This window comes from Medicago sativa, chromosome 3 (assembly GCF_051527215.1).
Source record: "Medicago sativa cultivar Bolivia chromosome 3, Bolivia_mono, whole genome shotgun sequence".
Classification (NCBI taxonomy): Eukaryota; Viridiplantae; Streptophyta; class Magnoliopsida; order Fabales; family Fabaceae; genus Medicago; species Medicago sativa.
Genome location: NC_140751.1, coordinates 44,945,092 through 44,969,441, shown reverse-complemented (window position 1 = coordinate 44,969,441; position 24,350 = coordinate 44,945,092). Strand labels below are relative to the sequence as shown.

The 24,350-nt window shown below is 34.0% G+C and overlaps 4 protein-coding genes across 7 annotated transcripts; 3 read left to right on the top strand and 1 right to left on the bottom strand.

Moving 5' to 3' along the window:
* Positions 1 to 4,430: 4,430 nt before the first annotated feature.
* On the top strand, positions 4,431 to 4,865 carry LOC146937660 (uncharacterized). The gene has a single exon (XM_085749490.1). The coding sequence runs from the start codon at positions 4,431 to 4,433 to the stop codon at positions 4,863 to 4,865; it is 435 nt and encodes a 144-aa protein (XP_085605616.1).
* Positions 4,866 to 5,530: 665 nt separating this feature from the next.
* On the top strand, positions 5,531 to 9,943 carry LOC146937659 (NAD(P)-linked oxidoreductase superfamily protein). Its single transcript, XM_085751857.1, has 10 exons — positions 5,531 to 5,774; positions 6,258 to 6,349; positions 6,431 to 6,471; positions 6,558 to 6,722; positions 6,807 to 6,829; positions 6,957 to 7,028; positions 7,544 to 7,711; positions 8,669 to 8,751; positions 8,832 to 8,894; positions 9,580 to 9,943. Exons 1-10 carry the CDS (start codon positions 5,564 to 5,566, stop codon positions 9,763 to 9,765), a joined length of 1,104 nt encoding a protein of 367 aa, XP_085607983.1. The 5' UTR covers positions 5,531 to 5,563; the 3' UTR covers positions 9,766 to 9,943.
* Positions 9,944 to 14,388: 4,445 nt separating this feature from the next.
* LOC146937658 (uncharacterized) lies at positions 14,389 to 15,282 on the top strand. The gene is made up of 2 exons (XM_085749489.1): positions 14,389 to 14,415; positions 14,560 to 15,282. The coding sequence occupies exons 1-2, from the start codon at positions 14,389 to 14,391 to the stop codon at positions 15,280 to 15,282; spliced, it is 750 nt and encodes a 249-aa protein (XP_085605615.1).
* Positions 15,283 to 17,715: 2,433 nt separating this feature from the next.
* LOC146937657 (transcription factor PIF4-like) lies at positions 17,716 to 21,482 on the bottom strand. 4 transcript variants are annotated; one of them, XM_085751856.1, is made up of 9 exons: positions 21,114 to 21,482; positions 20,590 to 20,686; positions 19,670 to 20,483; positions 19,478 to 19,576; positions 19,328 to 19,393; positions 19,063 to 19,128; positions 18,678 to 18,974; positions 18,178 to 18,304; positions 17,716 to 18,000 (listed from the first exon to the last, which is right to left on the bottom strand). In XM_085751856.1, exons 1-9 carry the CDS (start codon positions 21,124 to 21,126, stop codon positions 17,996 to 17,998), a joined length of 1,584 nt encoding a protein of 527 aa, XP_085607982.1. In that variant the 5' UTR covers positions 21,127 to 21,482; the 3' UTR covers positions 17,716 to 17,995. The 4 variants fall into 4 exon arrangements, with proteins under 4 accessions (XP_085607982.1, XP_085607980.1, XP_085607979.1 ...); XM_085751854.1 differs by having other exon boundaries at positions 21,322 to 21,482; XM_085751853.1 differs by having other exon boundaries at positions 17,921 to 18,304; positions 21,322 to 21,482.
* Positions 21,483 to 24,350: the final 2,868 nt, after the last annotated feature.

Sequence of the window (24,350 nt, the reverse complement as noted above, 5' to 3'; positions counted from 1 at the left end):
ACAAAATAAGAAACTAAATGTAAAAATAATTCTTAAAAATTGTTTATTCTTAATTTTAAAATCATTAAATTTTATCTTTTTAATTTGTATATTTATTGATTAATTTATTTTTTAACTTTTGACTTGTCTGCTTTAAGTTATCATGACTTTTCTTTTACAAAAGTTCATCAAACCTATTTAATTCTTACAAGTTTGTATAACCATGGCAATTAATCTCTCTTGATTTCTCTCTATTTCTTAAGAGAAACATAAAGTATCCCGGATCTTTGCAAAATAGTAAATAAAAATAGTGTGTGCCAACTTCATACTCCGAATTTTTTTTTATCTGACCTTGTTGCCAAAAAAATTTCCAAATCTGACCCTGTTTTATCTTGGTTTTTCAGGTCTCAAACATTGATTAAGTTTGAACCTTTTTAACCTTTGATATCTCATTTTTTTCTTGGGAAGGGAAAAATAAGAAAAACACTTGAGAATCGAGGTCCGGGAGTTGTTTTCGTTATGGGAAGGTGTTAGGCACCCATAACGACTATAGTATCCAATAGGAACCGTCTTTACTTTCTACGCACGCGCTTTATTTTTAAATGCTATTTGAAAATGTTATTTACACCTAAGAGTTTGCTTAGGTTAAGAATTGGAGGGAGAAGAATGTGTTTGGATTTTTGATTTATTGGACTTGGAGAAGTTTTGACTTCTTGCCTACATACCCTTTTAAGGGATCAAACTCCATGTAGTTCTCTTCCAAAAAAATGTTTTTGTTTTTGTTGGTTGATTTTAATTTTGAAAATGGAATTTTTGAAGAATAAGAGAGAGAGGCCTCGAGGGCATAGGATTTTGGAAAATGCGAGGTGTGATTAGTTATTTTGCAAAAAGGTCTAAGTATTTAGCAATTGTTTTATCATTTATTAAGAAAATAAAAGGGAAAATTCAATGGGATTTTGATCCCAAGGTTTCTTTGGAAAATTATTTGAGTGAAGTTGTTCACATTTTTTGGGAAAGAGAATTTTTCTAAGTATCGTGATTCCTAAGCATACATATAAAGCATGCATTCCCTAAACATACATCTAAAGTATCCTTGTGATGTGTGTGCATGTGTCGGTGCTTGTGTCGGTGTACATCATTAGAGTCCATTGTCCTTTACATAGGCCCTAGTTTACATACTACTCCTTGCAAGAAATTAAAATCATAAAGGAAATTACAAAATCCCTAAGTCTTTACATGCTAAGTCTTGGCAAAATTTAAAGTGAAAGAGATAAAAGCTAAGAATATAAGATGGAGGATGAGATGCTTATGGAATGAATGAAACATGAAGTAGAAGATTAGTAGCACAAGGTGTAATATGGTGAAAAATATAAGCAAGTAAACATCGCAAAAAAGACTTCAAAATACACCAAAAACAAAGGTAAAATATACCTAAAATTTAGCCACAAAAGCAAAGCCAATACATGACTCCTAATCCTCCCATTTCAACAAATTTTCAAAGGTTTCAATTTTAACAATGAGGATTAGAGGAAAGTATCAAACTAAACAATTATGATGCATTTTGGACCTATTTTTCACTTTAATTCCACATAGAACTATTAACATAACTTGTAAAACAAGTAAGTCACAAATCAGCTCACAAAACAGTAAAACAACCACAACTTCAGAGGCATATATATCATAAAATCACACATCAAATAGCACTATCATATATCAAAGTATTAGAATCAAGAACATAGCAAAACTTCACAAAATTTAACAAAACAAGTGAAAATATTAATGAGAAACATCACATATATTTTTTTTAACAGTTTTTACCATGCAAAAATATCACAAGAAACAAGTCTCAAGTATCAATAACAATCACAAGAACCTTCACACAATTTTTGGGAGTTTTAACAAGATTTTAACAAAATTAAAAGCACTAAACTAAACAAGAGATCAACATTTTCACATATATTTTTCTAACCAGTATTAACATGTAAAAATCACCAAGAACCAACAAAAATATCAAGAAAAGCATTAGGAAATTTTCTAGGAGTTTTATCATGCATTTTGAGGCAAACAGGGGTGTAAACAACAACATACAGTGTCAAAATAGCAAAAATATAGAGCAAAATGAATTTTAACAGCAAAATTAGGCCCAAGCCCAAGTACAGGTTGGGTCTGGATCACAGGAGGCCACAGGAGCCGTCAGATCGATCCAAACGGATCAGACCTAGATCTGACGGTGAAGATTGAAGGAAAGATGAACCAGGAGTGAACCAGACCGGTCCACTGGTTATAAAAAGGTTTGAAACCAGTCTGGTTTCATTTCCTCTTCTCCTTTCTCTCTCTTCACTAGTTCTAGTGAGAGAGGCTCTGTAACTTCTCTCTTCTTCTCCGATCGTCTTCTCCGACGAGTACAACGGTGAAGGTACGATGGTTCACCGGTGGCGCCACCGTACCGGAATGTTTTTCTAAATCTTTTTACATCGTTGTGTTCGTCGTCTTCTCCTCTCTTAGAATATGTAACTCTTTTTTCTTAAAACTCACTAGATCGGTGTAGATCTACATTTAAACCTTTCGGTTTCAGAATCTTTCAAGGCTTTCAACAATTTTCGAAACGAAATCTCACGTGTTTGTTCGATCTACACCGATTAGTGAAGAATATTACTCATGCGATTGAAAACTGGAAAATAAACTGTGAGTTTGAAGATTTACCTCTTTGAACTTCGGAGATTCGAACAAAAGATCCACGTGAGCTTTCTGGTAAGTTGTTGAACCGAAAATAAATCGGTGTTCTTCTTTTCCTTCTTCACCGGTTCAAAACCTTGCTTCGATCTTTCCTCTTCTCACTCTCTCAACTGTGATCGTACGAATTCGTCGTTTTGGTGACGAATTTGTGCTGGAATTGCAGTTATTTCGGTTCGATGATGAAGATTCACCTTCGAATCTCTGAGAACTGTGATGAATTCGTTTAATTTTGCTTCAATTTCTTGTTCTGGAAATTTAGGGTTTGGATTTGGGGATGAATGTTCTGGATTGTGATGAAACGATGGAATTGGTGTTGAATCTGGAAAATGGTTAGGGTTTCGGTTTGGGGATGAAGTTCTTCATGAGCTTCATCGTGTTCTTGAGGATTTTCTGGATTTGATCTCTGATTCTGGAGAGAGAATGTGGAATGGTCTTTGTTGAGTTGGCGGTTAGAGAATGGTGATTCTGACACTTGTGCAGTGAATGCGCCTTTTATAGGCTGCCATGTGGCCTCTGACCCAATGCGTGGCTGACACGTGTACTGGACTTTACTTTAGACTGAATTTTGGACTTAGGGACTAATCTGCAAATCAAAAACTAAAGGGACAAAACTGCAACATAAAAAAAGGACTGAACTGCAATTTGAATGACTAAAAGGACTTAAATGCAATTTTTAAAACTAAAGGACTGAAATGAAAAAAGGACTAAAAGAAAAAAAAAAAAAAGTAAAATTGGATTAAAATTGGTAATTGGAAAATAACGTAAAGTGAAACAAAAATAAAATCAACAAAATGACTAAAATGAACCAACTACCAAATGAGGTACTTTAAAGTAACCTCTCTCTGTCAAAATTTTATGTGAAGTGACCAAAATGCCCCTAGGGACTAAATTGACTCGAAATGACTCAAATGCAATTTTTGAAATGGATTTTAACATGGAATTGCAACAAGGATTTATACAAACAAATTGAAAAGACTCAGAGACAATTTTCAGGGATTAAAATGAGTTTGAATGCAGGAAATGACTAAAATACCCTTTTTCATGAATTTTTGCAAATAACATTGAAATAAAATGCAGAGAAATACGCAATTGATCAGAGGGATTTTCCAATGACTTGTGATGCAAGAATTTTTTTTTTGGATGGTTTTAAATGCAAGAAAACACAGACAAATACACAGTTGAAAATATTTTCAAAACAAAGACAATAAAATATGCAGATAAAGCATGGTAAAATATCAGGGTAAAACAATAGCAAATTGGCAATCTCTTAAGAGTCGAAGACATATATCAGAGATGGAAAAACATTTTGAGCAAGTATTTTTAGGTCCAAAATTAGGGTATAACAAACCCCCTTTCATATTTAAATACAGATCTGACCCCCTTTTAGGTATTTTTTTTTTGTTTTGTCGTTTTCCTCATTACCGCAGTTTCAAATTGCGGTAATGAGCTTCCTTTCTGACACATGGCAGGTTGGTACAGGGTGCAGCAGGTTTGACTGATTTTTTTTTTTTTTACTTTTTTTACTCATTACCGCAGTTTGGAATTGCAGTAATGAATTTTAATTTTTTTTTTAGTTTTTCCTCTTTTTGGGTCAATATATGTTTTTTAAAATTAAATGCAAATAATAATAAATAAATAAATAAATAAATATTAATGATAATTGTAATAAATATTAATTTAAAAACACTAATCATGTCGAACAGTTTGATCGAGAGATGTATACCTTCTCTGTTCGTGAGATCGTCAACTACAGGGAGGGAAGGCCAATGGAAACTTTCAAGGTTGACCAACAAGCGGGGTGGTGTGATTGTGGGAAATATCAAGCCTTACATTTGCCTTGTTCCCATGTCATAGCTGCGTGTTCTTCTTTTCACCATGACTGCACAACCCTTATTCCAGATGTGTTCAAAAACGAGAACGTTTACGCCATCTACAACAAAGCATTCAAAGTAGTCCACGACAAGAGTTATTGGCCCCCATACGAAGGTCCTGAGCTTTGCCATAATCCAGACATGCGAAGACTAAAGAAAGGTCGACCCAATAGTACTCGCATTAGGACTGAAATGGATCAGGAGGTGGAAGAAAGGGCACCGACGCCGAGACTGTGTGGGTTGTGTCGGCATCCCGGGGAGAAATTGTCCGACCATTAAAAGTCGGTAGTTGATATCGTTATGTATTATGTGTTCAACCAATCAAACGTGAAATGTTTTTAAATTAATCGTTGTGTAAAAAAATTAAGTAGTTTTGTCGTTTTAATGTCTATTTTTACTGTGCAAAAGAAGTAGAAATGCATGCAAAAATGATTGTGAATTTGGATGAATAGTATGGTGTTTTTATAGTGTCAAAAAGAGGAAAAATAGAGTCGGATAAAAAAAAAATTCTCATACTCCACATGGGATTCAAAAGAGCAATGATATTCTAACAACCAAAAATCAACAACTTTTGTGACAACCACCAATTTTCAAAGGAAAAGTAGATAGTGACACAGAAACCAAAGCAATAGAGAGAGAAAGTAAAAAGATAATGTGAGTATGAGAGATAAAGTTGTCACATAGGTTGTCATAAAATGCTTGTTAGAATATCATTTCTCAGTTCAAAAACATAAATAAAACTTCATCCACCACATGAGTCACTTGCATGTGTCATGAAATCTAAAAAGTGCTAAATAAATCCACGTGTATCATATTGTCACCTTAAATAAAAGTACTGTCCCTTGTTACACAAGATTGCATATGACGTGTACTCTTTCACCACATACAACTTCTTCATCACTTCAATATTCAATATAAAATCGAACCTATTTTCTAAAAAAATAATAATAATTCAGACCCATCAATTTTCATTCTCAATGGCTCTTCATATAAACAGTGGTTGTTTTACTGTGATGGGTCACTGTAGAGTTCAAAGAGTAAAAGCTGTTGCTTCAGAGGGTTCTTCTGCTAATGTTACAGTTGAAGATAAGTTGAAATTGGGTGGTTCTGATTTGAAGGTGTCAACAATTGGAATTGGAGCTTGGTCTTGGGGTGATACTACTTACTGGAACAATTTTCAATGGAATGGTAACTTTTCTTTTCTCTTTTTGTATTCCTTCTAAATTGCATTGCACATATGAAGTAAAAACAATCAATCTTGGTCTTTGAATTTTACTATGTAGCTATGAAGCACGGACACGGACACGTTACAAACACTGACACGCCAACACTGCTAATAATGTGAAAAAATCACATAATTCGGTGTAATTGTAAGTGTTGGTGTAGTGTCGGTGTCAGACAGGACACCAGAACACGTCTAATCCGATGAGTGTCCATGCTTCATAGCTTTGTAGAAATTCCTACCTTTTGATGGGATAAGGAAGTTGACAAACATTTTAGGATTTTAGCTTTTTCAGATACCAATTATAGGTAGCTTTAAAGAGAAAAGGCAAATTGGGACCATTTAAATTTAATTAATCATGGTTCATTATTTTTGAATTGATTTTCTAATTTCTACTCAAGGATCATTAGATAGCAATCATCATCAATCTTCTCTTATGGTAATTTTAGATAGGAATGAGAAAGCTGCTAGAGATGCATTCAATACAAGTATTGATGGGGGTCTAACCTTTATCGACACAGCCGAAGTTTATGGCTCTGGGGTGAGTACATATCTTATCTTATCTAAGTTTCATTGATGAGTGTAAATAAATTCATTAATGTAATACTCTCTCTTTTTTAAGCTTGCTTTCGGAGCCGTAAATTCAGAAACTCTTCTAGGAAGGTAAAGCTTACATTTTTGGTATAATTTTCATTTGCGGTTATTAATCAAGGCTAGCATTAATGTTTCTATATGTTTGTAATGTGAAGATTTATTAAAGAACGAAAACAAAAGGATCCAAATGTTGAAGTTGAAGTCGCGACCAAGTTTGCTGCACTGCCATGGAGATTAGGCCGTGAAAGTGTTCTAAGTGCGCTTAAAGATTCCCTTGATCGACTCGAAATGACTTCTGTGGATCTGTATCAGCTTCATTGGTCTGTATTTTTATGAGCCTAGTGATTGATATTGTTTTTATCTAATAATATTGTTTTTGATGAAGTAACGCGCTTGTTTTTCAGGCCTGGAGTATGGGGAAATGAAGGTTGTCCAAATGTACCAATTTAATTAATTGAACTAATTATTTAATATAGTAAATGGAACAAAACATTTGAAAACTTATTCATAATCATATTAAGAGAATGCTAGTTCACCAATGAATTGTTTTTCAGGGTATATTGATGGTCTAGGTGATGCTGTTCAAAAAGGACTTGTAAAGGCTGTTGGTGTTTCAAACTATAGTGGTAACTCCATGATTATTACCTGTTGTGTAGTACCGATACATTATATTGAGAGTCTTACGAGATAGGATTCAGTTAGGAACTAGTTAGTTTGTTAGAGTTAATTAGAGTTTAGATTGGGAGTTGGTTCTTCTATATATAAAGAACTCATTGTATTACTTCATCTTTCGTTAATATGATTCAATTCGAGTCAAAAAAATTCTCAAAACTCTCAAAAGTTTTCTTCTCTGTCTTAAGGTTCCCAGTTTACTGAGATAAGGCATTTCCGAGTGTCCGACGCACAAACACTTGTGATTACATATTCACATCTATTTTCTCAAACTACTATTGGTGTCGGTGTCATTGTCGTGTCCGGTGTCAGTGATTTGTTGGTGGTTCATAGATCATCTGTCTTGGAGTCTTCTAAACATCAATTTTATGCAAAACTATGACTAACTTGTACCATAATAATTTGTTATGGTACTAGTTCTAGTTCTATGATCAGAAGTACCTAACATTCCTTTTTTCTATTTAAACAGAAAAACGACTACGCGAAGCATATGCACAGCTCAAGAAGAGAGGTATTCCATTGGCTTCAAATCAAGTAAACTACAGCCTCATTTATAGGGTCCCTGAAGAAAATGGTGTGAAGAAAACCTGTGATGAACTTGGGATTACATTGATTGCATATTCACCAATAGCTCAAGGTGAAATCCTTTTTACTATTCAAAACCACGTATTAAAAGAAAAATACTACCTCTATCCCTTTTTATAAATACCTACCTTTAAGGTGAATAAGTGGGTTGTTCGGGGTTCGAACCTCATACCCTGCATAACTAATTTTTTAAAAGAAAGTAGTATTATTAATGTGTACATTTTGTATAGCAATATTCTAGATATTTCTGGTAATGTTAATAATGTCTTACTTTATGACATTTCATCTTCTAAGATGACTTAGTAGTAATAATAATAATAATAATAAGGGGTCTATTTAGAAGAAATAAATTAATGTATTTAGTTATTTGGAAGATTGCTTATATCTCAGGGATTTTTTTTTTTTTTTTTGAAAGGGACTTATAATTAGAGACAGGTAGAATTTCTAATCCATAACACTGAGATTTGTTACTAAATATAACTACCATGGTTAATATATATCTGGTCAAAACCTCTTCCATGAAACATACGCACTTGATATTTAATGGTAACATTAGCACTTGATACTTAATGGTTAACGATTGAGAATCCATTTTCCAGGTTTTTGTAGTATTTAGGTCTATGTTTTGCATAAATTGAAATCTTTTGATTTTAAGAATTAGTTGATTGTCAGATACGGGAATTCGGAGTTTAATTATAATCATGGAGGGAGAGTAAACTTGCAAAAGTAATCATAAACTATTGTCGGTTTGTTTGGGAGAGTTTTTGTAGGGGAGGGTTTTTGTCTTAAAGAATTTGAGGAAGCTTAAGAGAGCTTTGAAACTTTCTCAAACAAACCGAGTTTATACACTACAAAACAATATCTAGAAAACATTATAATATACGGTATACACATATGACATAAGCATATGCCCATATGCCCATAACGAATTCCAACTCCATTCATGAAAGTTGTGCATACTCAATACTAATAGCCGCAAAAATTTATGCAAAATCATTATCTTAAGCAGGTGTTCTTACTGGAAAGTATACTCCACGAAATCCTCCATCTGGGCCTCGAGGTAGAATTTATACTCCAGAATTCCTAACAAAGGTACAACTTTTCTGAAATTTGCAGATTTAATGAATTATACCGATAGTACTTGGTTCCTCAAGTGTTTATTAATTTTGCAGCTTCAACCACTGCTGAAGAAGATCACTGAAATAGGAGACAAGTACAATAAAACTTCTACACAGGTTCATACTGTTCTTTATTTCCATGATATAAACTGAAAATTTGAAATATTAGTTTATTGTTTGTGTCATTTTGCTTTAACAATATAGTGAAGTCTGTTTGTGTCATCCTGCCTTGTTTCCAAAGGAGTTTAATGATTAGAAAAAGAGATAGTATAGCGTAGAATTTGTTCTGTGAGAATCACGGATTCACACAGAAATCTTACCAAGTACAACAAAGGCATTAGACATGGTGTTATATCGCCATGTGGTCATTGGCTTAATTGCACTTTTCCTCTCACTAATATCACTATTGTGCGTCCCCACGTTCAAATTGAGCGAATTAAGTTCCAAAGTAAGTAACCCTCTTATTACATTTAAGTCTCACTTATTGTGTTGTCTAAGTAAATATTTTTGGTATTCTCATGGGGGCAAAAAGGAGACAACATCAGCCATTATTAGTGCATGTGCTGCACTGCACGTGAAAATTCGTCCCTTGTGAACCGTCGACAATGCCAATGACAACGGACTTGATTGTAACAAGATGCATGCTTAGGGATTTAATTCCTGCATTTGAAACCTGGAGAACCGAAATTACACAATTGTAACACCTGATAGACTAAAAGTGCAATTAAGCTTTTAATTAGAATAGCCTTCAGATAATAATACTTGTGTGTTATCCCTTAAAAACAAACTGATTCTTTGTTAGGTATCACTAAACTGGCTGGTAGCTCAAGGAAATGTTGTACCAATTCCTGGTGCTAAAACAGCAGAACAAGCTGAAGAATTTAAAGGTGCATTGGGATGGAGATTGACTAATGAAGAGGTAGCTGAGCTACGAAGTTTGGCGTCGAAAATTAAGCCTGTTATTGGCTTTCCAGTTGAAAAACTCTGAAACATGGTTAATCACTTATCAATTGCTGCAGCATACACCCCCTCCTAAATCATTTGTAAAGTTATATATGTAGTGTAGCGAAAAAGAAATTGCATTCATAGTAAATTGGAAATTGAGAGCAAATGATATCTCATATCTTATTATAGTTACTGAATAAAGTGCTTATCTACATGGTCTACTTCCATTTTTGTTCTTCTCATTGGTGTTTGACATACGACGTCATTTATTACCAATTTCAGTGTCGATGGGTCAGTGATGTGTCCGTATTCTTGTATGTATAGTGAGAAAACTACATAATTATCTTGTGGGTTAGGAAGGTCTATTACACTCTTAATTTCAAAAGCTACAATACCAATGATATGCAGACAAAACTTCATTGAATTAGGCAACATCTTGAGTTGAGCTCTCCTTTCAACCACGAATTCCAAAGTTGCTTCCAATAAAATAACATGAAATTACAACATTAAGAAATCAATATAAATACAAAATGTGAAATTTTCTGGGAAGTGAAAGTAGCTGTGCACTTTGGCTTTTTGTAGAAAAACATTTCTAATGTATTGCAAAGTATTTTTTTCCTTTTTGAGGGATAATGTATTTCAAAGTTGTAATGAAAGTACAAGTACAAATTCATTTAAACAGACTATTTCATTATTTAATTATATTAAGGTATCATTATGTGGGCAAATATCATAACATATATTCTAGGGCCCTCATTGTATGTGATCATGGTGGTCCTATTTTTAAAAACCGGTTATTCTATATTGAAAATTGCTTTTCTAACATCAAAAATTTCATAAAAAAACAAGTAAAATACTTAAATACCCTCAACGGTAGTTAACTACCGTTGAGGACTCAACTGTAGTTAACTTCCGTTGAGGACCCGGCAGCAGTTAACTACCGCAGAGCCTAGCGGTAGTTAACTGCATTCGCTATTTCCCCCCTAAACCAGTACAACCCTACTTCCCTATTCACTCATCACCTTACATCATCATCACCTTACCTCCAAAAATCCCTTTCAATTTTTTTTGATGAAAACTTGGTTCAAAATCATTGCTGATGGATTGTTAGAACATTTCTACACACATTTGACATCAAAAAAAAAAAATATTGCAACGTTAAACTCGTTTCCATTTGATTGATTTTTATGGTTATTTTTTTTTTTTTGCTCTGACATGCAGCTCAGCGGTAGTTAACTACCGCTCAGGTTGAAGAACCAGCTGCAGTTAACTACTGTTGGGGCTTAGAAAAAATTTCAAAATTTTGAAATGGCAGTGCTACTGCCAAAAAAAAAAATCTCTTTTTTTTTGTTTATTTTTTTGGTTTGTCTATGTTCTTAAATTATATTAGATACATGTTAATTAATTATTTTAGCAATTATATGTTGTTTATTTATAGATGTGGTTGAAAATGCGGGTGATGATCCAGTTGATCGAAAACCTAGTGTTGTCGATTCTTTCGTCGAGATCAAACAGCCGAAGCTTGAAGTCCCATTAAGGTCGAAGCTTCTGTGAAGGTTGAAGCTTCCGTTAAAGTGGAGGCTTCAAGCGTCAATTCCTGTGTCCAAACTTCGTGACAATGAAGTGGACACAACTCATATTTTTTTTTCGAGCCGAGAGACATGGAAAGATAAAGACGAATTGCTCGGTTGGGTGCGTCGACAAGAAAATAGGACTGAATTTACGGTTATCATTAAAAGATCTTGTTCAATTATAAATCCTATGTTGGAGTTGGTTTGTCAAAGAAGTGGCGAGCACAAAATACCGAAGAAAAAAGTGAACCATGAAGCAACTGGATCAAGAAAATGTGGGTGTTTGTTCAAGGTGCGTGGATATGTCGTCAGGGAAGACAATGCTTGGAAATTGGTTATTCTTAAGTGTGTTCACAACCATGAGATGGTGCCATATTTAGCAAGGCACCTTATTGAAGGAAGATTAATGGAGGACGACAAGAAGATTGTACATGACTTGAGCAATAGTTCGGTTAAACCAAAAAATATTTTGACAAATTTGAAGAAAATTATTGATTCTCAATTTCCGGAAATTAATTCATGGAGGGCACCTTGTTTGTTTGCTTATTAAAGAAATTAATTCATTGACATGAATTGTTTCTAGACGAAGAGTCGACATACATAAAATATAAAGTCCCAAGATTTTATAAAAGAAGTGTATATCATTGAGCAAATAATTGTTCTAGGGAGAAGTTCAGACAAAGGCCTTCCCTATTTGAGGAAAAAATAATAAGAAAATTGCTTTTTTGACATGAGAAACTTCACATTGACACAAATAAATTACGTTAGGGCCCCTGGCGGTAGTTAACTACCGTTGGGAAAACCGCCGGTAGTTAACTGCCGCTGGAACTCAGCGGTAGTTAACTACCGTTGAGTTCTGCGTTTTAACAACTGCAGAAGCATCAGTTTTCCATTTTCCATAAACATAAACACAACTTCCACAACTTCCAAATTTCTCCAAACTTCTACTTCACGAATTTGAGCCCAATTTCTTCAATTAATTGACAAGTAAGTTCTTTCCTTCCTTTTTACATGCAATGTAGTTTGTTTAGGGTGTTAGTTTTTATAATTTTGAGCAAAATGTTAGTTTTAGGTAGTTTTAGGTTAGGTTAGAAAATTGCAAATTATGTATGATTTAGATACTTTGATGGATTGTTTATGCTGGAATTGATGTTTAGAGACAATGTAGGTACAATGTAGTTGAATTTGATGTTGAAATAACACTAATTGTGCTAGTATTTTGAATAGCACTTAAGGTGTTTGATGAAATGCCTAAGTGAGAGAATCTTGTTTTTTTGTGTAATTTTTTTTGCAAAAATGTTAAATTATGTAATGTATATATGTTATGGTGTTTATAAGTTTTTTTTTTTTTTGCTTTTTTGGCAAGTTTGATGAATGATATAATGATGAATGACATAATGTGCCTAAGTTTAATTTGTCATATGCTTAAGTTTAATTTGTGATAATGTAAGGGTTAGAACCATTGTTCCATAAATTTGGCATAATGATAACCATAATGTAGAATAACCATACGTGATAATGTAGTTAGATTAGGTTTGATGAATGCATAAGTTAGATTAGATTAGAATCAATGTTCCACGTATGTTTTTTTAAATTTGTTTGGTACAGATATGGCTAGGGATGAGGATGAGCGGCAGCGGGTTATTAGAGAGGATATGATGCGCAAAGGTAAAGAGGCGAGTACCGCTAGCACTCGGAGAGAAAAGAGGGATCAAAACCCGTATGTCCCTAAGACTCGGAAGCGCAGGGACCCGAGGATAGATGGAGAGGGCTCACAGGCACAGGTGGATTACTCCTCCCAGGTGGTTGATCCGACACCAGCGCATGATTATGCTAGGTATGCGGATGAGGGTTTTGTTGGATATGATCGGATGGAGGAGGAAAGAATGTTTTTTCAGCCGCGCAGGACGAGGCAGAGGATGAGGGGGTGCCACAGGATGTTATGGAGGATTATCTTGAGGCAGATAATGTAGTTCCTGAGGGTGAGCCTAAGGCGGCGACTCAGCCACGACGTCGTCGTGTTCCGTTGATACCGCCGTATCCTGCTGGAGAGCTTCCCTTTCCTGGAGGACCTGAGACCACGACACTGTTGTCCGACTACGCGAGGCACGTGGCGAACCCTCTTTGGGTGAACCATAATAATGTAAGTGTTTAAATTGTTTAAAATTCTTTAAATGCTTTAAAGTGATTATTTAAAATAATGTAGCGTAAGTGTTTTAATTATTAAATAATATGTAGCATAAGCGATTTAGTTATTTAAATTAATATAGCGCAAGTGTTTTAATTATTAAATATTATGTAGCGTAAACGTTTTAATTATTTAATATTATGTAGCGTAAGTGTTTGAATTATTTAAAATAGTGACAATGTCTTAATTAATTTGAATTTCAGATGTGGCATGATGAAGTGGGTTACAAGAGTATAAATGCAGGGAAAAGGATGAAAGTCCTTGATAAGCCGGAGGCGGGTTTGAGGTGGTTTTGGGAGCCTGTGGAGGGATCTGGCCTGCATGATTTGATATACACCGGCTATTCGACTGTGACCCATGCCATGATACGTGCTTTGTGCGAGAGGTGGCACACGGAGACCAGTAGTTTTCATCTACCTGTGGGGGAGATGACGATCACTTTGGACGATGTGCATAATCTCCTACACATTCCTATTCATGGCCGCATGCTGGACCACGACGAGGCGATGGATCGGGACCGTTCGATTGATTTGATGACCAGGTTGTTGGGCATGTCAGATGCTGATGCCAGGGCTGAGGTTAGGAATGAATCTGCTGGTCAAATCAGTTATCCCGCACTGAAGCAGGTTTATGAGGAGCACCTGTCAGAGGCTAGACGACTTAAGGAGCCACAGACGAGGGAGGAGCTGCAGGAGAGAACCAGGAGGAGGGCGTGGTGTGTGAGGAGTTTCCTTTTATATCTCGTCGGTTGTGCGTTGTTCACTAACAAAACGAACAGACACATCGACTTGATATATCTTGATTGCATGGCGGACTTGCAGGCGATTGGGAAGTCGTCATGGGAGGGATGACCTTAGCCTACTTGTACGATTACCTGGATGATTCCGTTATCTTGAATAACAGAACGATGGGTGGTTGCACGACTCTTTTTATGGTAATAATTTAATATTTATCTTAATTTATTTATGAATTTATTTTATAAATTTTTATTATGATGTTATATTATTTTATAATGTTTTAGATTTATTGAATATTTAACCCGAATAATTAATTTTGTGTATTATTTATTTTGTTGCAGGGATGGATTTTGGAGCATTTGCCAGGTCCTTACCCAAGGAAGCCTAACCCAGGGTGGGAGCCGCAGATACCATGTGCTGGGAGATGGCTTACTAGCAGAGGGCACAAAGATGTGCACCATTACCTCTTACGCCTGGATCGCTTGGAGGTGGATGACGTCAGGTTTTCTACTTATGGTGATCACAGAGACGTGCACCCATTTCAGCTCCTGTGCACTTACTCGGGATGTCTCATGTGCGGGAAGGAGAGGGTGTACCGTCATTTACCTGAGCGGGTAAACAGGCAGTTATCCTTTGTGCAGGACATTCCCATACATCCGTCAGATGTCCCTCAGGTGCCTACGCAGTTGCTGACCACTGTGTTGATGGATGCTCAGGCGTGGTTATTCACTGCTTGGGGAGATGGGTGTGAGAGAGCATGGCATCATGCGCCTGGCTACATGGCTTGGTATGCCAAAGTCTCTCACCCTCGTATTCTCCTACCTGATGAAGGATCTCCTCCCAGGCCGGCGAATGTGGAGCAGATCATAGAGGAGGAGCATGCCAGGGAGATGCCTGACACACTGACGATCGTCCGAGATGTGCTGCATATAGCCGACGATATTGTGGCCAGGCAAGCTGAGATGACCAAAGAGGAGATTGTCCAGGAGGTCAAGCGGATAGCTAGTACTAGTCTCCCTGCCCTTACTTATCTGATTGCCAGGCAGGGTAGGCAGCATGGCTGATTATTATTAGGATTTTTTTATGTATTTTTTGAGTATGATGATGATGATGTATTATTATGGCATGTTCCGTACATTTTCCTATTTCTATGACATATACGTACATACGTTTTATATTACCTTCTTGCGTTTTAATTTTACCATGTTCGTGTTAAATATTGGATGAATATGTTTAGGTATCAATTGGTTAATAGATGAAAATTTTAGATGAATTTTCAACTGGTTATTTGATGAAAATCTTAGATGAAAATGAAAATGAAAATTAAAATTAGTTAGGAAAGAAACTGGAAAATGAAAATGAGTTTCTGGAAAATGATCAAGACACGTAGCGGCAGTTAACAACCGCTGGATTCAGCTTCAGCGGTTGTTAACAACCGCTGAGTTCCAGCGGTTGTTAACTGCCGGAATATCATGGAGCGGTTGTTAACTGCCACTGTGGCCATTTAGGTATTTTACTTGTGTCAATGTGAACTTATCAATGTCAGAAAAGCAATTTTCAAATAATAATTAGCTTGTCATGTTACTTTCCTAGATCTACAAAACAGACTAAACAGTGAATAATAATGATGGGACATAAGAGTGCTGATAACAAAACTGGCCCATTATGAAAGACTTGTCTACTACAATTTCTCAATTTTAGACAACAAATTCTAAACTACATAAAATTTGCATGGCCACCAAACTACACAAATTCTGTGACAATTTCCCTAGGATTGATTCCACCAGCAAAACCCTTCAATTAAGGATGTTTCATGCAGTGCTTCTCTTTAGTGAAAGTTGGAACATAATACACAACTGGAGGGTACAACTGGAAAATGGAATCATCAACTATATGGATTACGATATGTAACAAAACTATGACCAATTGATTTAAATTGTAAGTTGCTAATGTATTGATATTTCATTGGTTAATATTCTGAGTGGACCAGAATTGAAGCAATAAGTCATGGATTGAGCTATAGTGTCTATTTTTGAGGTCCCATATGACAAGATAACAACTTTGTATAAATATATGGTATCCAAATTTTAGTAGTTAGTTGGTTGTCTTTAATTTTGATATAGGGACCACTCTTGTTAGCATTTATTTGAAGATTGACTATAGATAAGGTATCACACACAAAGTGAAGGGTACATATTCAATTTTTCAAGCCATTTTATAGAGAAAAAAAATGTAAAGTGATAAAGATTCACCCTGAAATAATTACAATCAGACGACAAAAGAAAAATGTTGAGGAAGTCATTTATTGTTGAGAAAAAAAATAGAAATTAATCATGCATCATCTACTTTTTTCAAACTCATGAATATATTTTTTTGGTAAAATTTGGGTTCTTTTGTTATGCAAGCACTCTAGGAAGCTAGGGACATACTAATGTAAGCAATGAAAAAGCATGAACAAAAATGACCTAATATAGTTGCATAAGTCATCTCTATCAAAAGGTAGCATGCTATAATCTAGACATAGTTTTAGACATTTCATATTGACTAAATATTACATCTCAAACATTGAATGGCTTACCTTCACTTTATTGCAATTTTTTTTTTTGTCAAGTAACTTAATGGCCGGTCACATATTTTAAATGTGAAAAAGTAGGGTGTCTGAGGTTCGAAACTCGACCTCTGCATATATTATACCAATGTCCCTATCAATTAAGGTGAGCTCACGAGACAATATATTACCCTGCTTTACTTGTGTTTATACATGTCGACAATAGGAATTCAATACATGTTTTAGTGTCTATGAAGTTGACAATTTTTCAAATTTAATTCTTACACAAGATTGTTCGAATTTAGTCTCTATTTTCCTTTTATAGAGACGAAATACAAGATAAAATACACTAACTTTTTTTTATAGAAGTATCATAACAACGATTAAAATTGAATAAAATTTATGTAGGGGCTAATCTTTAAAATTTGGTAACTTTATAGATACTAAAACATATGAATTCTGCTCTTCTCCCAACACGTTTTGCTCATTCCCAACCAAACTTTCGAAAATGTCCTTGCGTGAGTTAACTCACGTTAGTGTTAATTCTGCGTGACATAACTCACGCTGCGTGAGTTAACACACGCTAGTGTTAATCTCTACGTGAGTTAACTCACGCAGGAGCATTATAGGAATTACAGTTGGGAACGAGCAAAATCAGTTGGGAGAAGAGCATAAATCAAAACATATTTAACTTTTGTTTATGTTCCATTTAACATGTAGAAGGTGGCCCTTTCATATATTAGTGTCTAATGGATTGATTTAGTAACAATGCATGATATGAAAAGACCAACTTTATTACTTTTGGCAAGTGTTCAAGGAAATAAGGGTAATATAACATTTTCTTAATATTTATTTTAAATCTAGCTAGTTTTACCAAAACCAATTTCTTCATTGTTATATAATTTCAATGAAGGTATTGATTCTTTCCTTTTATTTCACATTTAGACTCTTTTTGTTGTGCTTCTGTTTTTATTTGAACATTATTGTACAACCGCAACGAATAGATCATCTTAAAATTTAGGTTGGACCTAATTGCCTCTATTTATAAACATATTTTCAAGTCATATCTTATTTAATCTGAGATTTTTCAATAGACCCAAAAAATAAGTCACTTGTATATAAATCAAGTGAACTATATTATGTACATACATATATTTATAGTTGAGCTGGCAAACATATTTTTGTTGCTGGTTACTCCATAGGTTCTTCTAGGAATTCCTCTAGACTAATTAACCTGTAAACAAAATGACAAGTAAAATTTTTAGTAAGTTTTAAATATACAAGTACATAATAAATAAAATAGAAAATGAAAAAAAAAATCATGAAACTTTTAATGATATGTCTATGTATAGCATATAATATGAGAACAATATTAGAGGCTATGACAATAGAGAAGTATGTGTTGGCCTACCCATTTTGCCACCCACAGCATCATTAATGTTTGCTGTTCCACTCATTGGTCCACTGCTATTGCTGGGTGGAATCATTGTTTGACTATTTTGTACAGCTTGGGGACCATATCTGTACATATTCATTGGCTACAAAATAGTGCCAACATACAAGGTAAAATTAATTTCCATAGGGTAAAACATGAGAATATCATTAATTTATAAGGGGAGCATTTTAAATTTAGACCCTGTTTGGATAAACTAACTTAACTAAATAGTTATTATATACTAGTATGTGTTTATGTGTAAGTTATTTTTGTAACAAAAAGAGAAAATTTAAGTAAAACTGTTTACATGTAAGATATAGGCTGTTTTTATAAACTATCATGAAGAACTTGTGGAAATAAGCTGAAAACAACTTATGGACATGTAATATAAGTTGTAGCCATAAGATCTCCTAAATAGTCTCTCAGGTGTTTATGTCAGTAGAAAAAAGAAGTATATCCAAACAAATCCTAAGTACCTGAGAAGCATTTTGCATAAGATGATAGCCCATGTAACGAGCATATTGCTCCGAAAGAGCAGGATTTTGCATCTGATTTTGGTAGTTGAAGGCACCTAAAACAGGATTTTGGCTCGTTAATGTCTGGTTTGGTGTCTGACAGGAAGAAACGGACGGATCCAGAGGCATTCTCGGTAATTGCATCGGATTTTGAAGTGGAGGAAACGAAGGTGTAGTCATTCCCATACCCATTTGTGACATATAGTGCTGATATCCCGGTAGCATCATCGGTGTCATGCCAGATCCCATCCACATCACCTAACAGAAAAATCAAAAAAATTCTTTAGCAATGTGAGGCAATTTTCATATGCAAGAGATTATTTTGTATGGCACATAATATATATACCTGAAGTTGTAACTGAAGTGATTTCAAGTATTCAATTGCCTCTTCTAACATTGATGCTTTGTCTGTCTGCAATATATATCACTTACTCAGTTTTTAAACCACTGCGATTAAATCATACAACATGGGAAATCGATCGTTTTCTATACACGATTAAATTGACGCGAATTCAGGGTTCAATACCTGCTACTAACAAATTTTTTGTAGCCTTAAAAAATTAACCACTAGCAATTGCCTACAAAAAATAAAACACGGTTTGATGACAAACCTTACTACTGTGAGGTATGAGTTGTTGTAATGCTTTCATCTTCTCATTAATTCTATCTCTTCGCCTCTGCATCAATAAACCAATAACACTTCTTGTAAGCGAAAAAATTTCAAAAACTTCAGTCTATCTAGAGAAGTGTCAAACCCTTACCCTTTCTGAAAGATTATGCACTTCAGCAGCGCGGTTCCTACGAGCCGAACCTGACCGCTGAGATGCCTTTTTCCTCACGGCTGATTTAAGTTCTGTATCCTATTAACACAAACCGTAAAATCATAACTCAGTGAATCAATGAATGAAAAACATCTAATTATAAAGGTAAAAAGATAGAGTGCGCGGCTTTACCTCGCTTTGTTCCACTGAATCTTCAACATCCATCACTTTCCTCTTTTTGTCATGACTTCTTGTAGATAAGGAACAAGTTTTTCCAAGACTACTTCCCGAACCACCAGAAGATGAAGTAAAAGCAGGTTCCAACATCTCCGATTTCCCATTCTCATGCCGAGGAATTGTCTTCTGAACATCATTTCTGACTTGTTCAGGCTCGGTCGATAAATTAGTCCAAACACCGTTGCTTGATACCCTGCTTACATCTTGATCCTGTTGGACTTGGTTGCTTCCGCAATAACTCGAACCAACTGTCATCGTCGAACACTCTCTAACATCACATTGTGACAGATTACCCGTAATTTTGTCTCTAAAATTTGCATCGCCGTTTGTAGATGCTAAAGTAACATTGGGAAGTCTTGAAAAGTGAGAAAAGTTTACAACCTTGCCGGATCCACACAAATCGTTGTTTCTTTGCAATGAATCGGGAACATGATGATGAAACCTCGGAGCCGACATAGGAAATTCCTGAACAAAAGGCGGTTTTGTATTCGTCGGTTGCGAATTGAAAGACTCGACGTTACAAGGTGGAAGTTCAGATAAAAGGTTTGAACATAATTCTTGTTCAAGTGGATCCTCAATAGGGTATTGTTGGATCCATGAAACAGTTTCATCATCTTGAATCAAGTTGCTTAAAGTTGTTGATTGAAGATTCTTATGAACTTGTCTTGAATTGATTGTATTTGAATTCAGAACTTGTTTCTTATTTGTTTGGCTATTCAATACTACATGACCATTCTGCCATAGAAGCTCCACAAGTTCATGGTCCAGCCTGTAATGTTAAACACATGGTTAATAATTAATTATTCATAATTTAATCAAATTTAATTTTGACAATAATATTTTTATGCTTTGATAATGAAATATTGAACACACACCCCATAGGTTGCTTCTTTTGATTAGTGACAAAACTATCACTCCCAAAATTCCAATCAGGAACGGTGTTGTTCATCGCTAACTGAACCAAACCAGTACCTATTTGCACCAAAATGAAAGAAAATTAGTTTATTGAATAGAAAAATGAAGATCCTTTTAAGTAGAATTTGACTCCATTAAGCAGAAGAATAAAATATTATGTAAAGACCATTTAAATGAATAATCAAATATGCATGAGATTAAACAGATTTTAATATTGATAAAAAAGGAATAAAAAATTTAAAGGGTTTAAGAGTTTAGATCATGTGTGGAATTTACTATGAAATGAAACTAAAGTTTTTTTATTTTTTATTATGAACCAAGAATTCCAATTTCAAGAGTCCCATAATTGGAAAAATCAAGTCTCAATTACTATTGAAAAGTACATGTACATTCATAAGCCCAGAAGAGAAAGATCATAAAAATAAATTTTATAACAAAACATTAAACACAACAAATTAGGCAAAATTTGAGACAGAAATCTTACATAAAGATTGCATATCACAGACACAGAAAAACAATTTCCTAAAAAAGAAGAAAATAAGAAAGCAAATAAGCAAAGAAATGATTCATGAATCACTTTATACTTTATATGAAAAACATGAAGTAGAGAGAAGTATGAAAATTTAATCATTTTTATGACCATTATTTATAACATTCACATTTAGATAAGGATTATAAAAGAAGAAGTTCACCTAAACTGAGCAAAATAGATTTTAGTTTCTTTTTTCCTTTGTTTCTGACTTGCTGATGTAGAAAGTAGCTGAAAGCTTGGCAGAGAAGCTCCTTGTTTGTTCCTGCTTTTTCTTCTGTGTTTGGTTCTCTTTTGAGTGTGTCCTTATGCTTTGGAAAGTGTGAGAACAAAGTATGAACAAGAGGTTTTAACAAGAAGAAAGATACTGACATCAGCACATTTAGATAGAGAGAGAGAGATGAAATCCCATGGTAAAACTAAATTCAATTGTAAAGGTAAATAAATCACATGGTAAAATCAATTGTAAAGTAAAATGATATAGATTGTTCTAAGAGCATTGATAAATGCTTTTGGAACAATCAATTTAGCTCCTTTTTGATTAATGTCCTTAAGATTAAGGGTGTTTACCTTCAATCCGATTCAAAACAAAACAGCAAACCAATCTAAAAAATATGAAAAGTGTGAAAAATCGGGTATTTTTGAAAGCGTTTGAATGATGTTTTGGAAAGAAAGAAACTGCTCGGATAGATTTTAGATCATTTTTTCAAAATCAAATTAAACAGAACTAAAACGCAAAATTCAATTTTAATAGCTGTCTCAATTATTGCATTAATTTACTGTTTGTTTATATTGCATTAAACTAGATTATAGTTCAATTATAGTTCAAACTAGATTGGATACGAGATCAAACTAGATTATATTATAGTTCAATTAATTCCATTAGTTTAACCATAACTTTTTTAAACAAATGAATTGGCATGCAGAGATATCAGAATCACCATTGACATATCAATTATGTTGACACTCTAGTAGTTAAATTATGGTTGATTCAAGTAATAAATAATTAAAAAAGTGTTTTTTATAGTATAAATAAAAAAGTACTCCCTCCGTCCTTCAATAGATGATCTAGTTGACTCCGACACACATACCAATGCATATTTTTTATCTTTGATATCTTCAATTCTCTACTTAAAAAAAATTATAAAAATTTAATATTTGAAAAATATTCATCGAGACGAATCCAACAACATCTTACATGATATTATTTATCTTTGTGAATTAGTGGAAAAATATGGTCAAAGTATGTCAAGTCAATAATGTATATTGTCAAATAGATCATCTATTGAGGGACGGAGGGAGTAATAAATAATTGCAAAACGAATTGCTTAAAATTGACCAATTCATATCAACCAATTGACCAATTGACCTTGCCGGTCTAATTTTAAAAATGTTGGTATGGGTTTACTTGTGCTTCTTAATATCGAGAAAAACATGGTTTCATGGATATAAATGATCATGAGACCGGTTGATTTTTGTATTAAAGTATTAACAAAAGGAAAAGAAAATGTGAAATAAGTAAAACTCAGATGATAAAAAAAATGACATATTTGATGTGTTAGGGAACACGTTCAAACCGAAACCCTCTTAACATTTAGTGTATATAATTTTTGTGGGAGATTCTTTTGAAAATAGTTATATACACTAAATGTGGGACTCCATTTATGTACCATTAAAGGGAGAATGTCACTACATTGATCAATCTAATTATGACAAATACATAAATTAATTCAACTATTTTCTCTACTTTTATCTATTTTTTTTATATTTAAAAAAATTGTATTGTCACGTGTCACATTTTGATTGATCAATTAATGTGACATGTCACACGAGTGCAATCCATAAATATGATCATGTTAGTAAATAGTGCAATCCATAAATATGATGATGTTAGTAAATAATTATAAATGATAATTATATAATTATATTATATTTATGAACAAAGGTTCAAATTTTATATCAATATAAAAATGCTTAAACGTAATCCTCTACTTGTTAATAATGAATTTAAAGTTTACAATAATTGGATAAGGAAAAATTTGCTTATCTGGATATTGGTTGTTGATTATTTAAAGCAGAAGGAAATCTAAAACTCAAAGCACATGGTGGGTGCTATCTCAAATTGGATGGAGGATGATGCCACTTGGCAGCGACAAGCTGTGTTTTCTATTGGAGAAATGATAAGGGACATCAATGTCGGAGAAAAGACGTGGCCCTCATGCTCCTCCAAATTATCAAACACTATCAAGCTATGATCTCTTTTTATTTTATTTTATTTATCATTGTATTCTCTTTCTTTTGCAAGACATAGAATTTCCACATATGCATTGTTGTAATTAGATTATTATTATGAAATTCTTATGTCACTTAATAATGTTGAAAAAATTCTTATGTGGTACTGTACTTGCAAGTTGGAAGATATTGCTTTGATGCGAAACTAATAGACCTAACATAAGTTTGCCATTTTTCATGAGTACTGTTGTACAGCACTCAATTGGAGTATCTCAAAGGGCATACAACAAATATATTAATATACTATAGGCTAAAGTATTTTTTATTTTTTTAAAAACTCGGTCTTCTATTCGGTGATCGACTAATTTTAAAGGTTCAATCTCGCCGTCTATTTGCGAAATTATTTATTTTTCATCTAATATTTGTTTTAGATCTTTTTTTTTATCTATTTTAGTGTAGCATCCAACATTACATAGGAGTTATAAAAAAATTAGTAGGTGGCAACCAGCGTGGATATGATCGTTACCTTTCTAAATTTAAATTCATCTCATCTTCTTCCATCATATGTCCTCAAATTAAAAATTAGGGTTCATCATCTCTTGTCTTCATATTCTTGTGGCAGAAGTTTCTGAAAGCCAGTGTAGTTAATATACTTTAGCAGCAGACTTGCATGCATTCTTCTTCTCATAATACCAACTATTGGTGTAAATTATGGTGTTTATCCTATATAAACTAGTGATAGGAGAGAGTTCTAAGATATATTTGAATTAGTGTGAACATGAATTTATTTCATTTATTGAACTATAGTTGAAAGTTTTGAAATTGGATAATGGAAATCGGAACTTAGCAAAAATTTCAAGTATAACTTCACATTTGGAAATTAATAGTATGTCATGCCATATTTAGTTAACATAATGTAACAATGTCACTACCACTTAAAAATTTCGAAATGGAGTAGAC

What these genes read in the sequence shown, in the direction of transcription:
- LOC146937657 (XM_085751855.1), bottom strand. An exon ending in TGCATAATCTTTCAGAAAGG is followed by an intron (nt 19,394 to 19,477) that starts GTAAGGGTTTGA and finishes TTATTGATGCAG; the next exon opens with AGGCGAAGAGATAGAATTAA. An exon ending in TCATACCTCACAGTAGTAAG is followed by an intron (nt 19,129 to 19,327) that starts GTTTGTCATCAA and finishes TATATATTGCAG; the next exon opens with ACAGACAAAGCATCAATGTT.
- LOC146937659 (XM_085751857.1), top strand. Translation starts at nt 5,564, where the DNA reads ATGGCTCTTCATATAAACAGTGGTTGTTTTACTGTGATGGGTCACTGT. An exon ending in GAACAATTTTCAATGGAATG is followed by an intron (nt 5,775 to 6,257) that starts GTAACTTTTCTT and finishes TGGTAATTTTAG; the next exon opens with ATAGGAATGAGAAAGCTGCT. An exon ending in TCAGAAACTCTTCTAGGAAG is followed by an intron (nt 6,472 to 6,557) that starts GTAAAGCTTACA and finishes TGTAATGTGAAG; the next exon opens with ATTTATTAAAGAACGAAAAC.
- LOC146937660 (XM_085749490.1), top strand. Translation starts at nt 4,431, where the DNA reads ATGTATACCTTCTCTGTTCGTGAGATCGTCAACTACAGGGAGGGAAGG.
- LOC146937658 (XM_085749489.1), top strand. Translation starts at nt 14,389, where the DNA reads ATGGGTGGTTGCACGACTCTTTTTATG. An exon ending in GTTGCACGACTCTTTTTATG is followed by an intron (nt 14,416 to 14,559) that starts GTAATAATTTAA and finishes ATTTTGTTGCAG; the next exon opens with GGATGGATTTTGGAGCATTT.